This window comes from Ostrea edulis, chromosome 2 (genome assembly GCF_947568905.1).
Source record: "Ostrea edulis chromosome 2, xbOstEdul1.1, whole genome shotgun sequence".
Classification (NCBI taxonomy): Eukaryota; Metazoa; Mollusca; class Bivalvia; order Ostreida; family Ostreidae; genus Ostrea; species Ostrea edulis.
Window position 1 is genome coordinate 90,686,069 of NC_079165.1, and position 23,153 is coordinate 90,709,221.

Genomic DNA, 23,153 nt, shown 5'->3' on the forward strand with positions numbered 1-23,153 from the left:
AAATTTTTTCAACATTTAATGGTTAACCACAAACCACAAAAACTTTTATGACGCGTGTCGGAAGAACCCCTTTTACCGATAAAAAATGTTTTTGCAGCAGGCTCATTTTAATACTCATATGATATATTGTGACTGAGCATAAAGTGCTACAAACATCCAATGGCTGAACGGGTGACTTGCACACAAGTAGTTAGAGTCGAACAACTTGACGATAAGGGCCTAGATTTAATTTCGCTTCCAAAAATGTGAAAATTTATGTGAAATCTTCGAGATTTGAAATAAATTTTTCAGACTTAAATTCTTGTGTGACTAAAGCATGATAAATTTACGACCAGAGCAGTGCTATTTCTTGTAATTTGACGTCAGAAATTAAACGTTTCATCGTCTGCCGTCCGTTTAGGGGGGTGGGTGGGTTGAAAACGTCTTTTATACCGGCTATAGTACAATGAAGAGTTTATTTTGTAGTTACGAAGCGAATCATGTTCACGTAGTCACTGTATGTTTGCAAAAGGATAAAGTTTACGAAAATTTGCACGTTTTCATAACATGCTCATAATAATATACTAGCGTTATATCTTTAAAGATTATCTTAGGATCACCAGCATTTCTTCCATAAATCACGAGAATCAGACGGCTAAGCAGGCACTGTATACGAAAATATAGTTAACCTTGCTTCAATAAATTGAAATACTTTTCGGAGTCATTAACACACAAATAAAAAGAACCACACCATGTGACTCGATGATCGTTGTTAGAAATAAATATCGCATTTCAGAAATAATTCATTTTGTATTTTAGTTGTGTAAAAGAGCAACGCTGTATGGCTCCAAAATGCCAGGAAGGACAGTTCGATATGAGGAAAGGATTTTGTCCGGGAACCAATGAGGCGTATCCTTACAGGACACGGCGGGATGTCCATAGGTAGACGATGACGTCAGAGCGTGTTACTGCCTACCTCATCACAAGTCAAACTCACGTGACAGTACAGTTACCTTCATTCGTCAAAATGTGTTCCATAAGCTATTTATTTATTCTATTTTCATTAGCAAAAACAATATTGTGATGAGTCTAGTCAAAGAGCATGCGTGGAGAGTTACAAAGTGCCAAAGACTTCACGTGCGTCGACATGCACGCGGAATAAGAAGCGGATCAACTCCGTCAAGGTTTCACAGGGTTCTACTAAAACAGGAATCTGTATGTTTATCTAATCAAGATATATTTAATGGAGCTTTTCGTAATTATTTACATAATCTCTATACACAAAACCAGGGGAGAAGGTGGTGAGCGCGTGACACCGTGTCTGTTTCAGAACCCTCTGTGTCTGGACAGTGATCCACACCATCCCTGCCAGTCCCTTCACAACGTCATTAACAATACTAGTTTTGTTCATTCAGTCACGTGGATTTGTGTCGTTAACGGATGACTGATCTCAACAAATGTTAAAGCTATCGTGATAAGTCATTTTAAAATAGTTCTTTACGCAAGTTGCAACACTAAGCCGCCAAAGTTATCTGTCTGTACTAGGTAACCTATTCCAATCAGACAGCTGTGATACAAATACTAGACTGTCTTGGTGATACGCTTGATTGACTGTTGTCGTGATTCGCTTGATTGCCTGTCTTTGTGATACGCTTGATTGACTCATGGTGATACGCTTGATTGACTATCTTGCCTGCCTCTCGGGGTGTACACAAATTTTACAATGAACTTTTACACGTGGAATAAAGTTTCAAATTATGCGACACAGAACTTTGCAAATGATACAAAAGACACAGTACAAAGATGTATAAGCAATCATGATTTGTAAATGCACACAATGCGTATTTTTGCTAATGCACTTACACTAGAGCACGTCAAGCACGCCCATGTAAGAAATATCCTGAGTTCAAGAGATGTACACACGTCAAGTGTATCCATTTTGTTTTAGAAAAACGACATTCATGATGTAGAACACATCTGAAATCGAAAAGCATGGTATACGGGTAATAAGTAATAGTACTCAACATTTGTTCCATAGTCTGCTTAAAAGTGGGGAATGCGTTACCAATGATAGAAATACGATATGTTGGCTAAGTATCGCAATTTGCATCAAGAAATATTAATATCTCCTCACGATAGCTTTAAAGGAAACTATCACTGTGCTATATAAGAATCCTCGTCATTGATATTAGGACAATGTTTATTTTGTTGAAGAGACTTCATATATAGTTGAATCTCATGACAATTGTTACTCTCGAATATGTAGTTCCCTTTATATGTATATTTACGTTATATATTGTACATGTTGTTCATTTCTTATATTTATCTACAGTGACAATTGTTTCACATGTATATTTACATATTGTAACTTAACAGATCACATAATTAATTAATTAATTACGCCGTTTAATGCATAAAGCGATCCTCTTTACTCATGGTTCATATAAAGTATGAACAAAATTTATTTCAGACAACATTTTAGCTTGCATAATTAATTGAGGCAATTAATGGAAATTGCAGTGGAATAATTATCTGTTGCATCGTACTGTCTTCATGTTGTATTTCTTAATTTTTTGAATATTGACTCTGTGAATTTTTACGTAAATTATTAAAGAAAATACACATGAGAGTTTTCTTTAGAGTTGTTTTAATTCTTTCTATGTTTTCATGCAAAATATGGAATGATTGGAAAATAAACTTGACGATCTATGAATAGAAAGTGTACGAAAAGAGGCATTATGTGATGGATATGAAATGAATGTGAACTTTAGCTGACGATGAATTGTGCTTTCAACCTTTGACTAATGAAAGATACCAAAATGATTTTTATGCTCGTCCTTGTTTTAAATTCCACTCGAATTTTTTTTTTTACTCGTATTGAGACGTCACCAGACACAGATTCCGTTTTACGTTCCACTCGTACGGAAACGTCACCAGACACAGATTTCCTGTTTATGTCCCACACGTATGGAAACATCACCAGACAAATTCCCTGTTTCACGAATAGACTTTGTAACAAACCTATAAAATATCAACTCTTAGAAAAATAATTTATGTCAAAAAATAAATGATAATAAAAGAAACCTGATAAGGCATGTGCAGCTGTGCAACAGTCAAAAGTTCGCTATCCACAGGAAAATCGTCCAAGAATTTGTTCGAGGGTGTGTGGGAGCCGATGATGTCGATATTTTCTATGGTGAAAAGAAATTACAACTCCTGCCAGCATCTATTCACTACACCCTGTGGCCCTTGATTCGTAATTAAGCATGGTTTAAATTGTCCACGAACCGATATCTCCCGGATTTTCACTTCAAACTAACATATGCACCCGGCATTGCCCCCTCCCTATGAACTTGCTTTTAATTTTCAGACTCCGGGAATACTTAAAAGTGATCTTTTTTCATACAGTACAAAAATTATAATAAGACATTTGAATATGTGATGGTTACTTATAACTTGTTACGGAAAACTTTGGACAGAACGTCAAATGGCTTACCTCTAAAACGCAAATAATGTATGTTTTGTCACATTTCAAATCAGAAAGGTTTTTAAAAAAAAAATTAGAAGCAATTTGCAAAAAGACTATGAATTCACAGTATTCCTTTCACGTGCTTTTCCTAATTATAGGCTCCATGACTCAATATGGAATCCGGAAAAGGTTTAATAAGTAGTTTTGCAAGGTTGTAAACGTCAAATACATATGATTTATTTTAAATTCATTACGAAGAGAAAAATCTGACAGCCAAAAAATGGATGGGCGGATTGTTCTACCAGCAATATTATATGAGCAATATGGCTATTTGTGGAAAAACAAATTGCCCAGTCTATCTTCATCGTCGCAGGCTTCTGGCGGTGGTAATTAAATATTTTAAAATAGATTCCTATCAGTTTCATTGAGGAATGTTAGTAGAAAGGCCCGGATATTACACATCCACCATATTACGAAGCATCGTTTTATTACGAGCATTCAATACGCCAGTTTCGAGATACGAACTCTTTTGTATAGGAGGTGCATTTAGTGGAACTTTGAATGCCTAAGTGGGACAAAGTGGATATGCAGCCAACGAGGAAGACGATGAAATGTATTAAAAGCGACTTCTCTTTAAATATGTAAATGTGGGAAATACTAAATACTATCGAAAGAAATGTTTTACCGAAGAGGAAACATACAAACAATGTCATATTTGCAAGAAATATCTTGGATATGGTACTTATGATCAGCGAAATAACGTGATAGGATAAGAATTCTATGTATTTAATTACTCCCTAAATACTTATCACTTACTTAGTTTGTGTATCAGTCGAATTCGGGTTATTAATCAGCGTATGAGAAACTTACTGAGACATTCACTTACACTGTGATGAATATCTGTCCCACTCCCGCGAGTAAACAAATTCTTTCGCGCCTTACTATGTACGAGAGTTCTCCAAAGGGAAATAACTCGGACGTATCTCGAAACCGGCGTATTAAGAGCCCCCTCCCAGAATTCTGTACCAATGCAGTTATTAACCAATGCTTCTCTTGTCATATTGCTACAAACGATTTTCCATTATCATCTGCATGAAAGGTGAAGATAACGAACAGTGATCAATCTCATATAAGGAATACAAAATAAAGAGTTGGGCATACACGGACCCCTGGATATACCAGAGGTGGGATCAGGTACCTAGGAGGAGTAAACATCCCCTGTAGAATCAACTGATTCGATACGCAAGAGCTTATTCAGTGTTTGATAAGTTTTTTAATCGAAGCAGGCTACGGACAAATAAGTTGATGCTATGGGGTTTTCAACAGTTTCGTTTAGAGTATGCTCGTCATAAAGATCTAATATACGATTAATACAACGTGTCATTGGATTGAAATACTGTCTGACGTGTTTCATATCAATTGTTAGGCCGTTCTTTATACACTGATTTTGACAACAGATTACTACCTTTACCTGATCAAGAAAAAGGGGTCACGACAGGTGTGACCGTTTACTCCTACTAGACACCTGATCCCAACGCGGGGTGGTTTTTTTTTGTCCCTTCGATAATTTTTCACTCATATTGAGACGTCACCAGCTGTAGGTAAAGTACAACAAATTTAGACCTATCGCTTAGCGCTCAGGGCCGTAGCAGTGAGGGGTATTTAACGTGCCAACACCGGCCGCGACACGGGACGTCCGTTTTTAAGGTCTTCTCCGAAAGACCCGAGATTCTCACTTCTAAGTGCCGAGCGTTTGACGGAGAAGCAATCCTCTGGGGTGTATCCAGGGGTTCGTGTATACTCTACTCTTAATTTTGTACTTTGTATAGGAGGTATGAAATTGAAATCGTTGTCTTCACCATTTGATACATTTGTTTTATTCCTGTGAAATTTGTATTTCATTATTTGTTTCCTTTAAGATTAGAAGTTTTAAGTTAAATGGTCATTTGTGTGTCAGAAAACTGTGATGGAAAGTCACGTATAAAAAAATCATTAACAGTCTATCATGCACAAAACATCGGCATTTATGATAACAACTACGATAAAACAGCAAAAAAAATAAAAAAAATTTACGGCATCGGTAAAATAGTCCAAGATGTTCACCGTTCTATTCGTTCTCAAAAGACTGACCACAAACATATTCAGATATATTTTGAAAATATGCAGGCTTGGATTTCTCGATAGAATATCAAACTTCTATCTGTGCCAGTGAAACGTTTAGTAAAATCTCAGGCTTAAATCAAAGTTTCGACTTAAGTTCTTTTCGAGAAATCTAGGCCTGATATCTATGAAAAGTAAGTAAGAAAGAGAGCAAATAAATATATGTACATTTACAAAAAAGGCATTTCTATAGAACATGTATAATTAACGCAGAGAACATGCATGCATTGAAATAATGAACATATAGAAAACGTATAAATTGTATACATTTACATAGAGATCATGCATGCATTGGAATAGAGAGCAAGTATAAATAACAGAGTATATATGATAGTTTCCTCCAAACTAATGGAGAGTTGTAAGTCATGACCAGCTAGAACTTTATACAATTAAAGATAGATATGTACATGTAAGGTTACATTTTGCGACAATCAAATACAAAGAGATATTTCAATTTATGTTACCGTCTATACAAAATACGGGAATCCCAAATTTCACAAAAACCCTTACAATTACAATATATTGTTAGATCCAGTAATTGATTAAGCAAAACGAAAATTTTAACTGCTATGAAAAAAATACTTTGGACGTATCGTGCCACAACATATGCGAGAAGTGTTGTAAATCAAATGTGGATTCCAAAACATTCCAAGGGACTTTTAGAAACTTTTCCTAAATCAAAGGCATCAAAATGTTCGACTTTTCAACACTTCACATCATCATTCCTCATGGCAAATTAAAGACGATGCTTTTTGACAGAGACAGCTTCTTCAATAAAAATGGTACATTATTCATATCTTTTGATCAGTCAATCAAAACATTACTTTACAAACATTACGAGACACCACTGAGAAGAAAAAATCTCTCGCTGTGGCCTTCAATTCGACATTTAGATATATCAACGACGTTTTGTCTATTAACAATAATAGCTTTCATTCATATGTCGAATTGATATATCCCTGTGAGCTCGAAATAAAGGTCACCACAGAGTCGTCCACTTCTGCTTCATACTTAGATATTTTATTGAAAGTAGACATTAACGGCAAACTGACAACTCAACTGTATGACAAACGGGATGATTTCAGCTTCTCCATCGTCAACTTTCCATATTCATGTAGCAATATTCCATTATCACCTGCATATGGTGTTTATATATCTCAACTGATTCGATATGCAAGAGCTTGTTCTGCGTATGATCAGTTTTTAAATCGAGGTAAGCTACTGACAAACAAGTTGATGGTATAGGGGTTTCAACAGTCTCGATTGAAGTAAGCATTTCGCAAATTCTATGGTCGTTACAACGATCTAGTTCGTCAATACAACCTCGCATTGGGTCAAATGCTGTCAGACGTGTTTCATACCGATTGTTAAGCCGTTCTTGGCACACTGATTTTGAAAGCGGATAACTCCCGTTTACCTGATAAAGATATAGGGCTCACGGCGGGTGTGACCGGTCAACAGGGGATGCTTACTCCTCCTGGGCACCTGATCCCACCTCTGGTGTGTCCATGGGTCCGTGTTTGCCCAACTATCTATTTTGTATTGCTTATAGGAGTTATGAGATTGATCACTGTTAGTTATCTTCACCTTGCACCACTCTGATTCTACGCACAAGTACTTTGAAGTTGATATTAAAAAGATGCTGGAGTTCCTCATTGACAATATATACGTAGTGTATGGTAATCAGATCTTCCAACTGTCTTTTAGGATTCACATGATAATGAATTGTGCTCCTTTGTTAGCTTACGTTTTTTTTTTTGGGGGGGGGGGTGTTGTATGAGGCAGACTTTAATTAAAAGATTCTAAAAGAGAAAAACTCTTGCCATGGTCTTCAACTCAACATTTTAAAGACATGATTGTCATTAGAAATGCTAATTTTAATTCACATGAAAATTATATATATCCAACTGAACTCGAAATAAAAGACACCACTAAGTGTTCCATATCTGCTTCATATTTATTTTAGTTAACATCGATGTTAGCGGTAAACTAACAAAACTTTATGATAAACCGACTTCAGCTTGACCATCTACAACTTCCCATATTCATGTAACACTATTTTATTATCACCTGCGTATGGTATGTATGTCTCTAAACAGATTTTATATGCAAGAACATGTTCTGCATATGATTAATTTTTATTCCTAGGCAGGCTAGGTGACAAATAAGTTGATGTTACAGTGGTTGCAACAGTCCCGTTCAAAGTCAACATTTTGCAAATGACATGGTATTTACATAATGATTTACATGTAATTTCCTATACCCACTGTTAGGCCGTTCTTTACATACTAATTTTGACTACAGATTATTTTCTGTTTACCTGGTCAAGATATAGGGTTCACGGCGGGTGTGACCGGTCGACAGGGGGTGCTTACTACTCCTAAGCACCAGATCCCACCTCTGGTGTGTCCAGGGATCCGTGTTTACCCTACTCTCTATTTTGTATTCTTTATATGATTTATGAGATTAACCACTGTTCGTTATCTCCTCTTTTTCATGGAAGCAATTTTAATTCTACGTCTCTCTATTTAACATCAGACAGAATTCTAAAGCTTTGATCATGAATGCATCCAAAAGGTGCAAGATATCAAAACTTTGGTTCTCAAAAGAAACATATAGAGTCTTTGTTGATCAGGTCTTCCAATGGTCTGTTGGAATTCTGCTTCTTTATTATTTGGTAGGTTTTTATACGTTAAGGTATGGCACAGAAGTAGCACAAATTAGACCTATAAATAGCGCTCAGGGACGTAGCAGTGAGGGTTCTTTAGCATATCAACGCCCGCCACAACACGTGACCTCCGTTTTTAAGGTCATATCGGAAAGATCCGTGATGCTCACTTCTAGATACAGAGTGTTTAGGGAAGAAGCAATCATTACCTATTTTAACATCTTAGGTTCGACTCCGCCATGACACGAGCGGAGCTTGAACTCACGACCTCCCGGTTACGACGCGAATGCTCTAACACTGAGCTACCGCGATCGGTATATTCAACTCGACAGTTAGATGTATCAATGACATTTCATCTATTAAAAATACTCATTTTTATTCATATGTCATTCGATATATCCTAGTAAACTCAAAATAAATGACACCACATAATCTTAAATGTCTGCTTTATATTTGGGTAATTTATCGAACATAGATGTTAACGGCAAACTAACAACTCAACTTCATGACAAACGGGATGATTTCAGCTTCTCCATCGTCAACTACTCATATTTATGTAGCAATATTCCATTATCTCATACTCATGGTATTTATGTCTTTCAATTGATTCGATATGCAAGAGCATGTTCTGCGTATGATCAGATTTTAAATCGAGGCAGACTACTGACAAAGATTTTGATGTTACAAGGGTTTCAACGTCCCCTTAAGTCAGCATTTCACAATGTGGTCCTTATGACACTCTAATTCCCTTGGGGATCTAGGTTAGAATAAGTCTTCAGTAGCCCTTGTTTGTTGTAAAAAGCGATTGAATGGGACGGCCGTTTGGATGAGGGCTTAAAAACCGAGGCCCTGTGTCACAGCAGGTGTGGCACGACAAAGATCCTTCCCTGCTCAAAGACCGTAAGCGCCAAAGCATAGGCTTAACTTCTTCAGTCCTTCACCGGCAATAATGACGTCTCCATATAAATGAAAACTTCTTTGGTTGGACGTGAAACAATATACAACAAACCAACCAACGAATTAATTTAACAAATACAACCTGTCAATAGGTAAAATGTTGTATGATGTGCTTCATACGAATTGTTACGCCGTTCTTTGGATACCGATTTTAACTACGAATTATTCCGTTTACCTGATCAAGATATAGGGATCACGGCAAATGTGTCCGATCGACAGAAGGTGCTTACTCCTCCTTTGTACCATTCCCATCTCTGATGTGTCCAGTGGCCCATGTTTGCACACTTAATGTTGTATTTTTATAGGAATTGTGAGATCACTGTTCGTTTTATTCACTTTACATAGACAATCTTTGACCAAGATTTCCACTAAGAATACACCAGATATGACTCGGTCTTCGTTTACTGTGAATTTATAAAAAGCGATAGTCACCATGATCAGAATCATATTCGCACAAAACTTTACTCTGTTCTATTGAGAGTTCTACATACACTATTTGAAGAAGCCACAGCTAGTCTGTACTTTTTTGAACACCTGAATATAGACTGAACTCTTTGATTATTGATGTTGCCAATCACAGGCTCTTTAAACCACCGCGGGTCATGGATGATATTCCTTCCGAATCATACCGCCAGTTCAAATACAAACAAAGGAATAGATGCCGTCAACATAAGCAACATTCTTCGTCATAAAAGAGTCCTGTCGTGTATTCCAACTTATTTCAAGTTCAAGTCTACACCCAGTATTTCCTGCAAATACACTTCTACTATTGCATCGAAACGTTTAATTATAAACAAACTTTGCAGTGCCTAGATATAAACCATCTTATACTTAATCCACCTATGTGCTCTTCGTCTTTTTTCAACTATAGTCCAGCTGGACATATCATTACTGGTGATGTTGATATAGTTGAAAATGAGGACCTCAAATCACTATTCTAAAAAGTCCTAAATATAGAGAACGTCGGTCGTTCAATTCGCGACAGGACTTCATCTCTATTATGAATTCTGTCAAAGATTATGCCAGACGATGGGCTAAATATGAGAAAGAAGAACTTGATACATTGTCAGAATGGATTAGAAGTTTCAGAGGAATATTAAAGTCCCGCATTGGAGACATTAAAACAAAAGCACGTACCATGTAAAACTTATACGGTACCAATTTTGATGCACCAGATGTTCATTTCGTCAAATAATGTCTCTTCAGTGATGCTCAAGCCGAAAGTTTGGAAATTCGAAATAACAATAAACTTGTAAGAGCTAAAAGGAAAATTACAGTGCCGAAAACTGGAGCCAAATTCGTTCAAGGATAAGAGCTATGCATGAGGAAGATAATCCTTAATTTTGATTGTATCTTGCTTAACGTCCTTGATTTTGAAATGAATTTCTAAATTTTATCCCAGTAATTAAATATATATCCGTATTTTCAAGCTAGTAACGAAGTACTTAGCTACTGCGTACCATCTATGCTTACATGAGGAATGTTTTGGTTCCAGCTGACAAAGCTTGTAACAACATTGTCGGCTCATTATTACAAGTGTATACTGTAGTAAACGTGGCAATAATTCCATTTTTGGTAATCTTACTTATACTCCAGCTGCCCTTTCAAAAGATGAAATTCTTCAAAGCTATGCTTCAGTTTTAGACACATTTAATATCCCAGTCAATGGGTCGGATGATTATGAGTTACCGTACCTATACTGGATTTCTAAACTTCATAAAAACCGTTACAGACAATGATACATTGCTGGATCTAGTAAGTGTTCTACCAAGCTTCTAATTTTGCTCCTCACAAAAATATTGACAGCTGTGAAAGAGAAACTTCAAACGTAATGTGCCACTAAATATGCCAAAAGTGGTGTAAATCAAATGTGGATTCTAAAAGATTCTAAAGAACTCTTAGTAAACTTGAAATCGCAAAGCTTTTCTCAAATCAATAACATTAAAACGTATCACTTTTCAACACTTTACACGATCGTTCCTCGTGATAAATTAAAGACTAGACTTTTGACATATTCAACAAAACATGGAAAACGGAAATATTCATATCTAGTTATTAGTAATCCAAAATATTACTTTGTTAAGCATCACTCTGATTCCACGCACAAGTACTCTCAAGTTGAAATTAAAATATGCAGGAGTTCCTCGTTGAGAATATCTTCCTTATCTTTGGTGATCAGGTCTTCCAACAGTCTGTTGGAATTCCCATGCGCACGAATTGTGCTCCTTTGTTAGCTGATCTGTTTTCATATTGATATGAAGCAGAATTTATTTTTAAAAACTTCTACACAAGAAGAAAAACATTGCTCGATGTGGCCTTCAATGTGACATTTAGATATATCGACGACGTTTTATCTATTAACAACAATAACTTTCATTCATATGTCGATTCGATATATCCCTATAAATAAAAGACACCACCAGAGTCGTCCACTTTTGCTTCATACTTAGATATTTTATTGAAAGTAGATACTAACGGGAAACTAAACACTCAACTTTATGACAAACGGGATGATTTCAGCTTCTCTATCGTCAACTCCATATGAGTGAAAAATTCTCGACCGAGACGTTAAGCAAGATACAATCAATCTATCTATCGTCAACTTCCCATATTTATGTAGCAATATTCCATTATCATCTGCCTATGGTGTTTATCCTCTCAACTGATTCGATATGCAAGAGCTTGTTCTGCGTATGATCAGTTTTTAAGTCGAAGCAGGATACTGACAAACAATTTGATCGTGTAGGGGTTTCAATAGTCTCGTTTAAAGTCAGCATTTCGAAAATTCTATGGTCGTTATAACGATCTAGTTTGCCAATACAACCTATCATAAAACCTGTTATTCTTCGAAATCACGTTCCAATTTTAAATTCATTTAATATCCCAATAATGGTACGAATGAATTTGAGTTACCGTATCTACACTGGATTCTGAAACTTCTCAAAATCCTGACAAATAGAAATACATTTCATGATCCAGTAAATGTTCTACTGATCCCCCCTCTTTATTTCGCAAGAAAATATTAACTGCTGTGGAGGGAAAAACTTCAGACATATGCGAAAGTGGTGTAAGTCAAATGTGGATTATTTCAAACAACCTTTAGTAGATTTGAAATCATGAAACTTTTCATAAACTTATCAGCATTAATAGCAACGACCTCAACACATTACACCACCATTTGTCTTGATAAATTAAAACATTACTGTTGTTAAACGCCATTCTGATTCTACACACAAATATTCTGAAGTTGATATTAAAAAGATGTTGGAGTTCCTCATTGAGAATATCTATGTAGTATTTGGAAATCAGGTCTTCCAACAGTCTTTTGGAATTCCCTTGGGTACAAATTGTGCTCCTTCATTACCCGTCTTTGTATTCTTATGAGGCAGAATGTATTCTAAAGCTTCTACTTGAAAAGATAAAATAACTTGGCCTTCACCTCGACATTTAGATCTATCGACGACGTTTTATCTATTAAAATTCTCATTCAATATCCCAGTGAACTCGAAATAAGAGACACCACAGAGTCTTCCATATTTGCGTTATATTCTGGTATGTTATTGAACATGTATGTTACGTGAATCCATCCATTCATCCATGGATTGGACATGTCCTTAGAAAACCGACCGACAACATCACCAGGATATCCTTAAGATGAACTCCGTGCAGAAGGCGAGAGGAAGCATGGATTCCGAGATTGGAGGGAATTAGAGAAGAAGGCAAAAGACAGAGAGTAGAAGAGGAGACTCGTCCTTGTCCTATGTGCCTCCGGCTGTAACAAGGACTAGGTAGGCATGTTGTGTCAAACTTACAACTCGACTTTACATCAAACTGGCTTATTTCAGCTTCTCCGTCCCACATTCATTTCGCAATACATGTATATTCCATTATCACCTGCATACTGATTCTGACTGAGGATTACTCCATTTACCTGATCAAGATATAAGGATCACGGCGAGTGTGTCCGGTCAGTCTTCCTAAACACCTGATCTCACCCCTGGTATTTCCAGGGACCAGAATTAGCCCTGATCACAATTTTGTATTCTTTATGTGATTAATGAGATTGATCACTTCTCGCTACATGTATCTTCTCTTTTTCTTATTCTTTAATCTTTAACTTGTCTTGTTAAAAACCTCCTCGTATATAGTAGTACTCTCTATCTCATTATACCAGGACAGGTGCGATGATGAACATGAATAAGTTAAGCGGAGTTCAGTGCATCGTTCATCGACTGGTGAGCTCCTAATTTCATGTACATGTAGTCATTTGTAGCGATAGTTCTTGCATTCTAAGTTATGTTAATCAGAATCTTCGTTTCCTCTACATTTACTAAATCAGATGAAGAATATACTGGCACGTACAGTTTGGACTCTCCATATTCTGAATTAGTAAAGAAAAAAATGTATTTAAAACATAGGACATTACTCCAGCGCTGTGATGTACAGGAAATAACATTAATTAGAGTGAGGGTGTGTGACTGAATTCAAGTTTACCCACTATTAACCATTTTGGTTCATTTTCACATTGCGTTTGCAGGAACATCAATCTCATCACCTAACTTTAAGGTTAGCAGATCGCTCTGTCAAGACAACGGCACAACTAACAAACCGACCGACCGCATCATTATCTAAAAATATCTGTCTGTGGTTTTCTCTAATATTTTTTTCATAAAATTCTAGTTGCTATATTAACATTTTATGTCTGCAAATTAATCTTACGGGCAATCATTAGCCGAATAGGCAATGTAACCGTGTCATGACAAGGTTGGAGTAACATAGAAACATAGTATATGTTGACTTCATTATCAATATAGGTGAATGGTGTTGCGTGATAATATTTGTTCTTTGTAATGCCTATATGAGATGTTATGTCTTACGGAATAAAGAAACTAGAACTATATAATAAAAGGAGGGGGTGTGAAAAGTAGGGAAACAGAGAACATATATACATTGTAGATAAAAGTTCAAATTTCAAAAATCTAGGAAAAACTGGACATTATTGTTCTTTACATTATTTGAAACCCATGTTCTGTTTCGTGTTTACAAATGGTTGTTATAAATTATTGACGTCTTCCTCATTTGTGTCATCATTGTAATACATGTTCTTTGTAACCTATAAGCAGTACTGATTTTGAAAATAAACAATGCAATATCAAAAACGAATAACTGAAAACCAAAACCAAACTAGCAAACCATCTGTTCAAGAATATTCAAGAAATAAGGTATCATTTTAAAATATCTATCGGGATATAAATACGGGTTGATACGTGATCAAATTTTCTATTAAGGGTTGGTCACGTGATCAAATTCCATAAAACCCGAAGGGCTTAATGGAAAATTTGATCACGTACCAACCCGTATTTATATCCCCATAGATATTCTAAGATGATACCTTATTACTTATATTTACATTTTTTGACCGCTAACCATTGCTGAATTGTGTTAACAACACGTTTCCATATATTTCACATTGTTGACCTACATAATGCTTCGTTCAAAATGACGAAAACACAAAACAAAGTTCCATCAAATGAAGAACTGTTTTAATTATTAAGACGCTGAAAAGCAAGCAGCTGTCTAAACTTTTGTTTGCTACACCCTGCATGGTCATTGGTGATGCGGAATTGTGAATGACCTTTTTGCTAAAGCCTAGTGTCACAAGATTTATGACTGATATCTGTAAGTCGTCAAAGTGCATTAAGACCTACACACCGCACTGCCTCCGTGCCACAACAGCCATGAGGTTATGTCGGTTTCCACGCACACCAAATCAGCAGTAGGTACAATTCCGCATCACCAATGACCATGCAGGGTGTAGCAGACGAAAGTTTAGACACACATTAGTAAGACATTGTTTTATAGAAATGTTTTTATTATTGATGAAAGTCCACTGCTTGTAATGCAAATAAAATCATAAATAGCGATTGCTAGATGTGTATTGATAGACTTCTGTAGTAAGTGAGAGTGATTGCTAGATGTGTATTGATAGACTTCTGTAGTAAGTGAGAGTGATTGCTAGATGTGTATTGTCTTATTAAAAGTAAAACCTGTAACCTACTTTTAACAAATGTTCATACGCATAGCCGTGACCTCTGTTAACCCCATAAACGTATTTATACAGTGATAAATACGCATTGCTCGTAATAGTGTTATATAGGAGAAAACAGTTGAAAATGTAAATATACCTATATATATTGCAGCATGTGCAGACTACATAAAATGTTTCCTTCCAAGTGAAGGTGCTACAACTTCATTCATAAACAGATATACTGGACGAACCATGAAAAGGAATTCGAAAAGAGGAGAGCATGTTTTATCTTCAATTAGTTTACACTTATTGTCCCCCGTCTATTTTTTTTTTTTCTTATCATGTATCATATTGTACAATTATGAGCTCTTCATTCAAAATGGAGTCTTATCTACTGAAGACACAGGATTAATTTTATGTAGAAGTCAATTAACATAAACATATTACATTCTAGGTAATATTTTTCTCTAATATTGTTAATTGTGCATGTAATGTTTTTTTTTTTTATTAAATTTACGATGAATTACTAATTCGGAATTTTGCGGTTTGTATACTCTTGGTTTTTTGTTTATGTGGCGAGAAGTAATTCCTTGTAAACAAAGGGAGCAACAGATCATCATGTTTAGACAGAAATTGACACAGTTTTTGCATTAGATCCTAGAAGACACCTTACTTGTCCTTTAGACAAGATATGGTAATTATATCCTTATTGTATGATTTATGAATAAGTCAATATTGTCGATGTTCATCAACGAAATCGTATAATTATTGAGCCTTGGTGTGATCATTTGATAGTAGAATGATTATTCAAACATTACAGCATATTCCGGTAAAGTTGTTCTATCATTGTTATCTTTTTACGTTACTTTCAATAACGATATTTGACGGGATACCCGTTTCATACAGGTTCAGTTGTTTCCAACTTGATCGTTTTTACCTGCTAGTTTAATTCAAATTCTTTATTGTCGCAACACATCAACAAGTAATACACGTATCAACACTTCACCGCGAGTTACATCCCTTTGCGGGGTCAGCCAATGATTAATCGGTGAAAAACCAAGTTTTCCTTCTTTACCTTACCAAATGTAAGATGTTATTACTTTGAATTTTAGCCAATTACGAAGTTTTCATACAAGTTAATGGGTTGCCCCAATCTGGGGCATTATTTTAGTTGACTGCAATTGATGGAAAAATAACAGATGTCAAAGCTACAGATAGGAAAATTACAAAGGCCAACGTAGGAAAATACGATTTTTATCCGGGAGATGGCGGACAAGGGACGTAACTTTCGCAAAGAGTTGATACGGGTCATTGCTCATATGTAAAACAAATAACAATGATGATAGTAATGACATTACATAGCAATAGTGATTCATACTTATGACAATAGTGATATTTTATATATCCTTGTGTCTGTAAATGGCAATTATGGTGGATAATACGAATATATAAACACATAATTATTTATTTTGTTAAATGTAGGTTCCCAGATCATTTTGCAGACCACATCAGTCAGGCCTGTAACCAAGAATTTTAGAGGGGTGTAAATATCTAAACTTTTAAGGGTTTTATTCCATAGATATATGAAATCAGAGGGGTGTAAATATTTAGACTGTTGAGGGTTTTCATCTATAGATATATCAAACAGGGCAGAAAACAGATCAAGTGTTTTTAAAATGGCACAATCTGCATAATAATAATGAAAATACTAAATACATGGAGATAATGTTTTCAGAAACATTTTTCGTTGACAGTGCTTGCTTCTTTCCAAAAGGTAGCTCAAACACACTCCTCATCCCCATCCCCCTTAATTGTGAGTCTGTAGGTTTGTGTAATAATGGATACAGATTTAATGTAATCATAATATCTAACATTCTATGTGTTCTGATAAACTTTAAAGGCCCTCTGTGACCCATTTTAATTGTAAAAGATGGAGTAAATAAATTTCAACAGAACTTGCATAAATTCATTTTCAATTCTTGAAAATATGAACTTTCAAAAATTTACAAGGTACAAAAAGTAAATAATGGCAGTTTTAAATTGAAAAATATCAGTTTTGTCTAGCCCAGTACAAAAATGTCCTTCATTCTGCCCTCTGTTAAGATCATGTATCAGCTGAGGACCTATAAACATTGCAGCATGATGTCTAAAGCAAATAAGCATCCTGTGGGAAGACTGACTCAGGTAAAAAAGGCAAAAGAAACAGAGCAGTCATATACCAGACGAAGTTCTATCTCAGACTGTTGTTTTTCTAGCATGAATACCTGCAAATCATATATGAAGCAAATATATATTTGATTAAAATTTACCTATTCCATGAAAATATCAACAACAAAAATTATAAACACATGCTGCTCACACTTTCGAAAGTCAAATCGATGAGGAAAATGGCAATATTTGACCATTTTGTAGGGAAATGGTGGGAAACTTTGTGACATTCTGCATACTGTAAATTGCTAAATATACACAAGGAATTTATTATCGCATAATTTCACGAGAAACATCACTCGCGAAAAAATATTTCTCACTTTTATTTTTATATTACTAAAATACATGGGAAAACATTTGATAAACAGAGCACTCGTAAATTTATTTTCTTGCGATTTGATGTCCATGAGTGATTTTGCAATAATAAGTACTCACGTAAAATAAGGAATCTACAGTAGTAAGTTCCTGATTCTTTACTTAAATAACAATGTGTTTTGTGTAGTTATTACATCTATTTCAACTGTTTTGATGTTTATATAGTTTAAAATATTTCAAGTGGTCTTGCTCAACCAAACTTGTTTTCTGTTAATGGGATAGAAAGATAAATCTCCAGGATACAGGGTCATAAAGTTGAAACAAGTTTCATTTTGAACTCGGTAATTTTCTTTACATTTTGTGCTCTTTTATATGATAATGAGACTTCAATTAAAAGTGAGGTCATCTCAGGTTTATGTCCTGGGGCCAGGTCAGAATCAAGATCTTTTAAGCTGGAAGTTATTAAGTTTTTCAGTTGATGTGTCACAAATTTTACCAAAACAGCTATCAAATAAAAAATCACTCGAGTGAATTTTGATATCTTTCAGCTTAGTATTAGTTGATGTTGTATAAAAAATAATTTTTGATGGTACAAGGTATTCAGCTTCTAAAGTTATAAAAATGTACATGACATACACAGTGAATCGTTATTTCCTCTGTACACTTCACTTATCTCCCCTGACTGCTAAGCTGTGAAGAAAAGCAAGTTCTTGGGAAAATGAGAGACATGTCCAGAGAAATTCGCTATATAGCATATATTGATTTTTGAATTCATTAATTAAGCACACAAAAGAGTACAATTATTGCGTGTATATTATGATTAGGGATTCGGTAGGATTCTGATGACAGACTGTTTTAGATGTATGTAGTGTTGAATAGTAATAAAAGGTAAAATGTCCACCTTATTTTTGAATATTGTGAAAAGTCTAGGAAGAGAGAAAAATACAAAGTATGGTATTTTCTTTAATTCTGAAGTTTGATTTAATCTTAAATATCTTAGTATGAAGAACTCTTAACCACTGTTCATTACATACAGCTTATGTTGTGTCTCTGTGCAGATTAAGGATCTGGATGGCATGGCAGAACCAGATGTCTCACAGATAGGGCTGGACATTTTCAGTGAATTCCTGGAGGTGGCTATCCACAGTATTCTATACAACAGAGAATTGTACCCTGCTGGAGTGTTCGAGAGGAGAAAGAAGTACAATGTCCCGGTGCAAATGTGTGTTCATCCCGAAGTCGCGCAGTACATCACTCAGGTAATTCCATAAATAATTCACATCACAAAAAGTTTTAAAATATTGTCTTTATGTTGTGATGTGATTAAAACATTTAATCTTTGAAAATTTTACAATTTTTTTTTGGGGGGGGGGTGTGACATTACTTTGGAAAATACTTTATTTTCTCTCAGAAATCTGTGATATTTTCTCTCAGAAATCTGTGATATTTTCCCTCAGAAATCTGTGATATTTTCTCTCTTTGCTGATATGATCACTATACTCTAATTGACAAGATAATGTTAAAATTTTCTCTGGTTTACAGGTTGTGAATGGTGTATCAGAATTCAATTCTCATGGTCAGTTGGAAAAGGTTGCCATAGTAGTATGTAACAGTGATTCACAGCCCTTAGAGAAGTTTATTCTGGAGATCAATAGACCCCCAGCATCTCAACATCAGGTAAAATAAAAAACAGAACAAGAAAGACAACTGCAAATCTATTTCTTGTTTTGAAAACATAGAGAGTTACTGTTCATGATTTTAACTTCTCAAACCTGTAAATTTCTCAATTAAGACATGTATACACATGTGCTATGTATGCTCGCAAAATGTATACACGTGACATGTACACGGATACTTAACCAATGGCAGATCCAGCCCTGCCCCCCCCCCCCCCCTTTCCACCAAATATTATCCATTTTTGTTTTATAGAAATATGACCAAAAATACATGTTATTTTGTCAGAACTCAGTAGCATCAGGGGGCTTTCCTCTGGACCCACTAAGGGATTAACGATAGCCTCAGACCCCAGCTTTTACACACACCCCCCCCCCCCCCCCCCCCCAAGAAAATTTTGTCTGTTATATGATGATAAGCTACATTAATGCACCCGAAATATATATAAAGTGAGTAAGATTCATGTATAGATCTGTCTGATTGTAGCAGGCAGACAGATATCTGTACCAGCTGGAGCAGTCTCTGAGGTCCTTCTTGCTGAAGATAAACATGGCGGACTCCTTACTGAAGCCGCTTCCTTCCGACTGCACGTGGACGGTCCATGCCACCACTTGTGAGTCCGCAGCAGCCAGAGTGTTTGATAAAAATTTAGAGGAAGACTTTCCTTGGTTAGAGGCTTCAGAGCTAGAGACAACGATGGCGAATACTGCCATCCTCCCTCTGAAATCGACCACTTCTCCTTACATAAACATGCAAATGTATGTGCAGGAAACTAACGAGCCTAAAGGCAGCTGATGTTCCGGTGTAATGTGCTACCTCGGAAAAAATTCGAGAAACACTGCACAGATATTACTGTTGTGTTCAAGGAAGAGGAATGCCTTCAGTGCCTTTCACTTATTTTATTGTTCAGATGTACCAAAAATAATTTATGTACATACATGTATATGCATATTGAAATTTATTTTATTTAAAAGTAGTGGTTGGTGAAGAATATAATTTTTATAGTCTTTTGCCTGTCTGTTAACACATTGGCTGTGATTTTAAACAGGAAGTCATAATTTGTAACAACAATCATGTATGCATGTCCTGCCTAAGTTGCAGTCATGTGGTGTTCTAATTATGCCCCTCCCATCCAGCAGAACAACAAAAGAGTTTTGACACAGTTTTCCAGTATTTCTGAGCTATAGATTTGCAAGTTTTTAGCTCACCTGAGCTGAAAGCTCAAGTAAGCTTTTCTGATCACCCGTTGTCTGTCGTCTGTCCGTTTGTCTGTAAACCTTTTATACTTTCGACTTCTTCTCCAGAACCACTTTGCCAATTTCAACCAAACTTGGTACAAATCATCCTTGGGTAAAGGGGATTCAAGTTTGTTCAAATGGAAGACCATGCCACCATCAAAGGGGAGATAATCACAAAACTGCAAATAGGGGTTGGTCTTTAAAAATCTTCTTAAGAACTATTGAGCCAGAAAAACTGATTTACACGAAAGCTTCTTGACATAGTGAAGATTCAAGTTTGTAAAAATCATGACCCCCGGGGGTAGGGTGGGACCACAATGGGGATCAATTTTTTTTTACATGCAAATATATGGGGAAAATCTTTAAAAGTCTTCATCTCAAGAACCACATAAGAGTGGTGATTTACCTGAAAGCTTCCTAGTATAAAGTAGGTTCAACGTCGTTTAGAACATGGCCCCCAGGGGTAGGGTGGGGCTACAACAGGAGGTCAAAATTATACATGCTGATATATAGGAAAATCATCTTCTCCAGAACTAATGGGCCAATTGCTCAACCAAACTTGGTACAAATCATCCTTGGGTGAAGGGGATTCAAGTTTGTTCAAATGAAGGACCATTCGCTCTTCAAAAGGGAGATACATGTACATGTAATTACAAAAATGCAAAATTAGGTTGGGGTCATTTAAGAATCTTCTTCTCAAGAACCACCAAGCCAGAAAAGTTTATATTTGCATGAAAGCTTCCTTACATAGTGCAGATTCAAATTTCTTAAAACGATGGTCCCCGGGGTAGGGTGAGGCCATTATAGGGGATCAAAGTTTTACATACAAATATATAGGAAAAATCTTTAAAAATCTTCTCAAGAGTCACTGGTCCAGAAAAGTTTATATTTACGTGAAAGCCTTCTGATGTAGTGCAGATTCAAGTTTGTAAAAATCTTTGCAACCCCCCCCCCGGGGGTATGTGATCAAAGTTTTACATACAAATATATAGGGGAAAATCTTTAAAAATCTTCTCAAGAACCATTGGGCCAGAGTTTCATTTACATGAAAGCTTCCTGAGATAGTGAAGATTCAAGTTTGTCAACATCAACCCCCCCCCCCCCCTCTAAAAGTTTTACATACAAATATATATGGAAAATCTTTAAAAATCTTCTCAAGAACTACTGAGCCAAAAAAGTTTGCATTTACATCAAAGCTTCATGACATAGTGCAGATTCAAGATTGTAAAAATCACGACCCCCCGGAGTATGATGGGGTCACAATAAGGATAAAAGTTTTACATGTGAATATAGGGAAAATATTTAAATATGGGCCAAGGTGACTCAGGTGAGCGATGTGGCCCATGGGCCTCTTGTTATTTGAGTTATGTCAAAGTGTCCATAACTTGAGAATTTAGAAAGTAAGTCTAGTTTTGAGGTAGATGAAGTTATAGATAAATTGATTCACTTCTACGGCGATACCGTTCACGCAGAAATGATCACGTCTGTATATATTCGTTTCACACTGCGTCTTTGAAGATATGCACAAATTGACGTCATCGATAGATGTAATTATCTGTATGGTCACTGATAATACATCGATGCAGACCACGCCTATTTTCGCAGTTCACATTACCTCATAGTGGGGTAAGGCAGGGATTCCCACTCCCGGACTCAGTAAGCGTGGCTAGCGACGGATCCCCATTCCCAGACTCAGTAAGCGTGGCTAGCGACGGATCCCCATTCCCAGACTCAGTAAGCGTGGCTAGCGACGGATCCCCATTCCCAGACTCAGTAAGCGTGGCTAGCGACGGATCCCCATTCCCGGACTCAGTAAGCGTGGCTAACGACGGATCCCCATTCCCGGACTCAGTAAGCGTGGCTAGCGACGGATCCCCATTCCCGGACTCAGTAAGCGTGGCTAGCGACGATGCTGGCAATACGGAATACGCTTGTTTGGAATTGATTTGAAAATAGTGTGTCCTTTTACATGTATTGAAGATTGGTTTTTGGTCTTTTTCAAGGACACGGGGAAAATCTAATTTTGAATGATGCCTGCGCACTAACCCTGCAAGGGTGTTACTAAAACGCAGAACGAACGACAAACGGAACGGAATTTAAGAATTGGCTATATAACACCAAACATCGGGAAAATATGCTTTATAAAAATTTAGGAATTTGTTTACAAGCGGCAAACAATTTTATCTGCACGGTAAATTGATTAAGCCAAGTTAAATGTTTGTGTATATATATATATATATATGAGTTTACAAAGCTTTTTACAAGAATCTTGTGATTTCGGCATTGGCAGTGTTAACGAGCAGCGGCACCTATGGTTAGAGAATGGAAAAAAACATACAGGATTTATATTTCCCCATCCCGTGACAAAACGTCTTTAACACACGCATTTACACATAATACAATGTACTTACAGTGGTAAGAAGAATAAAGAATTGATACAACTGGGATTGTGGTATG

The 23,153-nt window shown here is 36.2% G+C and overlaps 1 protein-coding gene across 1 annotated transcript in view; it reads left to right on the plus strand.

Moving 5' to 3' along the window:
• Window positions 1-20,454, plus strand: part of LOC125680128 (uncharacterized) — a 45,704-nt gene extending 25,250 nt beyond the window's left edge. The window contains exons 8-11 of the mRNA XM_056153519.1: window positions 799-921; window positions 18,821-19,043; window positions 19,327-19,461; window positions 19,945-20,454. Of these exons, the coding sequence (XP_056009494.1) occupies window positions 799-921; window positions 18,821-19,043; window positions 19,327-19,461; window positions 19,945-20,253 (790 nt within the window). The 3' untranslated portion in view covers window positions 20,254-20,454. The remainder of the gene's footprint in view (window positions 1-798; window positions 922-18,820; window positions 19,044-19,326; window positions 19,462-19,944) is intronic.
• The last annotated feature ends 2,699 nt before the right edge of the window (window positions 20,455-23,153 follow it).